The 7,010-nt window shown below is 35.8% G+C and overlaps 1 protein-coding gene across 1 annotated transcript; it reads right to left on the bottom strand.

Moving 5' to 3' along the window:
• Positions 1-1,607: 1,607 nt before the first annotated feature.
• On the bottom strand, positions 1,608-6,662 carry LOC140159410 (melatonin receptor type 1B-A-like). The gene is made up of 2 exons (XM_072182874.1): positions 5,409-6,662; positions 1,608-3,922 (listed from the first exon to the last, which is right to left on the bottom strand). The coding sequence occupies exon 2, from the start codon at positions 3,897-3,899 to the stop codon at positions 2,868-2,870; it is 1,032 nt and encodes a 343-aa protein (XP_072038975.1). The 5' UTR covers positions 3,900-3,922; positions 5,409-6,662; the 3' UTR covers positions 1,608-2,867.
• Between the last annotated feature and the right edge of the window lie 348 nt (positions 6,663-7,010).

The raw sequence follows: 7,010 nt of genomic DNA, 5'->3' as shown, positions 1-7,010 counted from the left end.
TCACCGAATTTTCTCCTAAATATAAAAAGGAAATGACTATTTTCATCTAACTATGAGTAAAAGGTCAGTAGCTAAATGACAATCATTGGGGCCTCACCAGCCCCCTCTTTGGTCATCTTTGATGGCCAGTCCTACCTCCGGGTAAGGTGCTGACTGCTGAGGTAAAAAATGTTATCACTAAAGTGAGCGCAAAGGATGGATCTACGATTAGCTTAGGTCGTTTGGGCGTAAATGCGTGCGGTTTTTTTATGACGGATACATTTTTAGGAGGGTGGTACAACCCCCCCCTTCGTAGTTCTATGGTTATAAGCATCAGTACCAATTTTTAGGGTTTTTTTCACAAGCAAATTCGAAATCATATATCGTCACCCTACTACGATAATTGCTTTAAGTCAATTTTTGTAATTTCGAGAACAAAGTACAAAATACGGTTCAAGCATGCATACGTGAAGTCACGTAATCACCCTAATTATTTCTGATTATTCCCTTCATTAGTCTCATTATCATTTGTTCTTGTGCAAAGATTGGTGAATAAATATGTTTAAATGCATGCTTGAACCATATTTTGTAATTTGTACTTTGTTCTCAAAATTACAAAAAATGACTTGGGCAATTATCGTAGGGTGACGATATAGTGCTTATTAAAAGATACTAAACGTTGGATCCTCTATTATTAACTCAGCTGAAACGCTCTAAAAATAACAGACAATATTGTACCTGGACAGTTCAACTGTTTTAAGTAACACTTCATATATAAACACAGCCAAATTAAAAAGTCTCCACTAGTTCCATTCCCATTTCATCAGTGTCTGATAAAATAATTGATATAATAATTTTCCATACACTTTCCTTCGAATGTTGATACCAAATTTGATATCAAAAGTTTAATCATCGTGAGCATAGGAATCGTTGTTTGGAAATTCGTGCAATTTTAAAAATGACAAATTACGAATTGACCACGCAAAAGAAAATGCATGGTATCAGCATATTATGTGGCCTGAAGCAACCCGTACAGGAATCACTGTACACTTGTCTGCGCACAATTAAAAGAGCGTTTTGACGTGCATGGGTAAACCTTTAATGACAATGAAATTAGACCTCTCAGATGCGTGTAGATGTGGTCATGTTGGGAAGAGGTGGTTTATAATCGATTAACCTGCCGGCCTATTCAGGCGACGAAATTCTTGCCACTCACGCTAGCTCCGCTGCGTGATAATATAATACTCCCTATGCCATTTTTAAAATTGCACGAATTTCCAAATAACGGTTCCTATGCTCACGATGATTAAACGTTTGATATCAAATTTGGTATCAACCTTCGAAGGAAAGTGTATAGAAAATTTGTAAATTATTTTGCCATAAGCTCATCAGACTCTGATTAAATGGGGATGGAACTAGTGGAGACTTTTTAATTTGGCTGTGTTTAGTTGCCCAAACTTTCAGTAAACATTACACAGCGTTTTATCAATATCCGATAATGTGATTCATTGATTTAATCAATTCAAATCGTCACTAACATAATCCATAACTGAAAAGGTCAGCTATTTTTAAAGCCTTATTAAATAAAAGATGAATTATTTATAGATTTAATAACAAAAAATTATTTTTTAATCAATATAGTTCATACAAGGTGTCAACATTGTAATTACAATCAATGTGAATATCACAGAATCGCGTAATTTGAAATACCACAAATATGACAAATACCAGACAATTAGACTAAAAGAATTATTTATGTCATTGAAGAGAAAAAAATGTATTCGTTCAATGTAATATAATACATATGGGCTGGTGAAATAACAATACCCTGGTACAAAGAAGATATCTTACCCTTCCCAGAATCCTTTACAATCATTACATCAAATGACACTCCTATTATTTTGTACAGGCGCCCTTTGTTTTCCGGTTGGGAATAGACTGCAACATGGGTTGATTGTCAAGAAATTAACATATTGTGCAAAATCAAAATGTACTTTGTTCATTCAGGTACTCTTTGTCACTATCGATCCATGATGCACCACTCCCATATAATTGACATCATGTGCCCATGCATGAAAAGACCCCGTTATTTTGGGCAAATCCTACACATAATGACCCCGTTTTTTCAGTAGCCTACACAGAATTATCCCCTTTCTTGAACAATTAGTCCTCAAAATTGAAATTTCGCGCGCATTTTGAGCAAAGATAAATTAGTTTTGTCTATTATGTACTGTAAAATTGGGCAAAAAGCTATTTTTGACTGTCAATGATATGAAATTTTGGGCGCTCCCATACAAAATCACCTATTTTTGACATTGCAAACACCGAATGACCCCCCTTTTTCTGAAAATTTCTACACCGACAGACCCCTAGATTCGTACGCTGGTTGACACAGGTACCTCACTTTCATATTCGAGTGCCCCCCCGGGTTGCACTAGATAGCAAATTAGTATGGTCTACAGTAAATTGAAATGCATTGTGGGAAGTGTAAGATATCTTCCCTGACCCAGGTAGTCATATCACATATCAAAATATTGTCAAAGTGGGCTATTGCAGAAAATTGATGCGCCCCACCCCCTACAGAGGAGTTCGGATTTCTGGACGTTTTGTCCAGTCTTTTTAAAACTGGAAATCCATACTTTCTAAACTGTCCAAAAGCAAAAAAATCCAGCAGAAAAATAGCTCTAAATTAGAAATCCTTAATTTGAGAGCTCATTTCGGACATTTCTGTGATTTTCCATTCATTTAATTTCAGTTCCAAGCCTTTTCAAGTAATATTGGCAACTGGAATTCCAATTGTTTCCAGAAAGCAAACTTGGACACATTTCTTTTATTTTGAAAAGTTACTCATCTACAGGGGGTGTGCACATATTAGTAAAACCCTTTAATCATAGTTTAGTATCATCCACGACATTGTCGTAAACTGCCCTTTTCTTGTCTTTAGTTTCCTCCACGATTTTTTCTTCGCCTTTCTTTTGTCGTTTAATTCGTTTAATAATGAAAAGATAGCCATCCCTGAAATCTTTGTTAAATGCATAGATCCAAAAATTGACGGCGCTGTTAGCCAGGCACAAATTACCACATATATAAAGTAGCCAATGTGGCAAGGGAGTGTATGAATTAACTAGCATTAGCCACATGAAAGGAGTCCACATTAAGACAAAAAATAAAATGATGACTGCAAGAATCTTCAACAGGTGTTTGTCTGCGGATTTTATTCCGGTAATTGTGGAAGTGGAGTCAGATGAAGCTCTCCGTAGTATGAATTGTTTGAAGGAAACTCTACGGACGAAAAGATATATTTGTGTGTAACAGAAGCTTAGAATGAGAAAAGGAATGCCACCTCCAAACACATTGATGAACCAAATGTAGCCACGCACTGGTCGAAAAGTACACGCAAGTAATTCAACTTTAAAAAGATGTTCTCCCCATCCGACGAAATTGGGCAAATCAAGGAGAAAAGCATATACCCAAATACACACTATTATGATTGGGAATGTGACGCGATTATAAATTTTGAAATATACATGGTTATAGCAAATGTATATGTATCTTTCTATAGCGATACTAGCTATTGACCATACCGATGTACCACAGCTTACTACAAGCAATAGTCCCATAACTTGGCATATTGCATCATGTTGACAAAAGAAAGAGCCATTTCCTATTGCTCCGACAATAGCAAAAGGTATCACAAGTGTAGTGACAAATAAATCGGCCACAGCTAAGTTTACAATAAAGATGTTGTGGACACTTCTAAGTTTATCGTACACAGCCACAGCAGCTATAAGAAGTGTGTTCCCCAAGGTCCCAGCTATGGCCATAAACGCCATGATGACAGCAAAAACGAGTTTTAAGGATTCAGGAGTGGTTGATGCTTGTATAGATTCCGAACAATTCCGTAGTTCAAGAGATTCCATTTTGTGTGTGTACGCCTGTTTTCCTGAATAGAAAGTAAAGAGCAAAATGACCATAACGAGAGAATTTATTTTGAAGTACAAAGCTAAATACAAGTATATTTTGATTAGATTTAGTAATCATTTTGTGTAGCAACTATGATTATTTAAACTTTCCTTAAATTCTTTATAAGGATATTCATCAATTGATCTTTACTGATTTTCATTGAAACCTAAAGATAAGATGATGGAGTTAAAATATTCAGTACTTAGACAATAAACGATATGAATTTTTTTTCACCATCCTCTACCGTCCGATAGACAACTACGATCAAATATTGGACCTGCCTGTAATCTATTATTTTTTTAATTTTTTTTTTATTGTTGTTGTTGTTCTTGTTGTTGTTCTTGTTATTATTATTATTATTATTATTGTTTTTGTTCTTGTTCTTGTTATTAGTAGTAGTATTATTATTAATATTATTATATTGTATCATGTATGTTTGATGAATAAAAAATGAATATAACAATTTTTGCCATGTTTACCGATATGACATGAGCCTGTCAAACTGCGCAAATTAAACGAACTATAGTATTTATCATAGACATTATACTCCTGTTGAAGCTGTTGTGTTTCTTATGGTACGTTGCCTAGAATTTGGTATGACCTGGTTCATGTATTTAGATGTTCAATGAACCCAAACATAAACAGAAACTAACACGAAACACTCACAACGTGAGAATTTACATTTACAAAACAGCCTGTAGATCCCTACAAAGACGAGTGGGACAGCAAGAACCACATTTTTCAATTTTGCCATTAAACGAGAAAAAACTACAGTGTACTTCTTAGTATTAATACATTGATTTGATAAGCAAGTGCTAAATGGTGTCACTAATCGCATTTATATTTCCATATAATTTGAGCTAAGTTCAAGTTAGACTAGTTTTCGGCGTTTTACCATTCCCGAGAAATATCATCACATGTGGCGGCAATTGCATCCCTTGTGTCAACACTTTTCATGAAATTCATAGGAACCGTGCCATTCCTCTTGTATGTCAGCTTCATGTGTCTCAATAATGAGCGCAAACCGCTAGGTTATTCTCCCCTAGCCCGCCTTTAAAAAATGGGAAAAGGTAAACCGGTACTGGACCACAACCAGTGACTCAAATATGGAAAAATGAACAATGGTATTGTTAATCTCTTTTTAACGTCCAGATTTGTAGTTGGGTCATGATAAGTGAGATTGAGTCGAGGCATTATAGAGCTATTTTCAGGTTGACTCTGATCGAGTCAGTTGAGTCACTGTACAATTGAGAAATAGTCGAGTCGAGTCACATTGTGTTTTTGTATTGAGTCAGAAATCATGACTCCACTACAAATCTGCATAGTCAGATAGTCAGGCGTTTATTGAGGCCCATATGCACAAGTTACAAAATAGTTTATGCTCCGAATTATAAAATTAAACAAGTTAAGCTTACAATCTTAATGTTTTAACATTAACTTGTTTCAATATAACATAATCTACTTACATAACCGATGAAACTGTATACGGAATGCAAAACTTATTATTTTAATAATAATAATAATAAAACAATGAATGCCAGTCAAATTGTGTGTGTATTTCAACGTTCGCAATATGAGGTACATACAGTTCAACTGCTTTAATATCAATGCATGACTAAACACACTAGCTTGGTATAATATGTCAAGTTGAAAATAATTCTACTACACCAAGAGTTCTTGAACCGTGACTGAATTTGCCGAATAATCTAATATTGAATATTTTAATATACTCTACAATAGGCGATTTGAATATATCATTAGAAAATTGCTCTTGAAACAATATCTACTAGAGTACCCACAACAGTGTTAATGCTTTAGCTGTTGTAGCATGTGTGATTGTTTCTTTTATTCTTCTTTATGTATGTATGTAATTATTGATTTAATTACTCTTTCTGCCTCTCCTGCATTCAAAAGGTTAATATACAAAGAGCTACAAAGTTCAAACTAACATATTGGGGAATCCCAGCACGGGCCTGTGCAATACTATGAGCTCCTATATGCAGATGACCTTTAAAACAGTGTTTGTTTGTTACAGTGGCGTAGCAACCGGGGGTCAGAGGGGGTCCATGCCCTGGGCGCCACCTTAGTGGGGCGCCGAATTGGCCAATTCAGCATGGATTCTGCGCCGTCAAAATTTTTGTGATAGCGAGCTTGGCGCGCATTTCAGCACAAATACTCATTTGATCAATTAAGACCGAAATTCACTGAACTTCATTATAACCAAAGTTACTTTTATGGTATTTGTGCACATGTTTGCACGCTCAGCACGTAATTGTTTCAAGAATGGAGAAGGGGCATTATGTATCCTTGGCTCCGGGCGCTAAAACCACTAGCTAGCTACGCTATCCCGGAGGTACCAAGTGACTTCCTCTTCTTCTTTCCCTTCCGATAGCAATAAAGCTATGGTTCCCGTTAGGGTTATAGAGCAAGGGCAATTCTGGTTAAAATCCACCCCCCCCCACCATGGAAACATGACCTTAATCTCCCACACAGGGTGTGTAGATTTCAAATGGAGTCATCCATTCAGGTAATAACGTTTAAAATTCACACTCACTGTGTGGAAGATTAAGGTCATGTCTTCAATCTGAATAGAACCATTTTATATTGCATGTGAAAATAATTATGAGCACCTCAATATATAACAACAGGTTACTCTCCAAACCCGAATATTAAATAGTATAGGGATGTAATATACATCTATAATTGAAGACCGAATTAAAAAGACTAGTTTGCGTTATGGTCACAGTTTAGTATCATACGTGACATTATCGAAGTCTGTCTTCTGTTTGGATTCCACCACGATTTTTTCTTCGTCTTTCTTTTGTCGTTTAATTCGTTTAACAACAAGAAGATAGCCATCCCTGAAATCTTTGTTAAATGCATAGATCCAAAAATTGACGGCGCTGTTACCAAGGCACAAATTACCACATATATAAAGTAGCCAATGTGGCAAGGGAGTGTAGGAATAAACTATCATTAGCCACATGAAAGGAGTCCACATTAAAGTAAAAAATAAAATGATGACTGCAAGAATCTTCAACAGGTGTTTGTCTGCGGATTTTATTCCG

Source organism: Amphiura filiformis, chromosome 8 (genome assembly GCF_039555335.1).
Source record: "Amphiura filiformis chromosome 8, Afil_fr2py, whole genome shotgun sequence".
In the NCBI taxonomy this organism is placed as follows: domain Eukaryota; kingdom Metazoa; phylum Echinodermata; class Ophiuroidea; order Amphilepidida; family Amphiuridae; genus Amphiura; species Amphiura filiformis.
The sequence above is the reverse complement of the archived record's forward strand: the minus strand, read 5'-3'. Positions and strand labels throughout refer to the sequence as shown.

Coding starts and splice junctions, on each gene's coding strand:
- LOC140159410 (XM_072182874.1), bottom strand. CDS start 3,899: ATGGAATCTCTTGAACTACGGAATTGTTCGGAATCTATACAAGCATCA.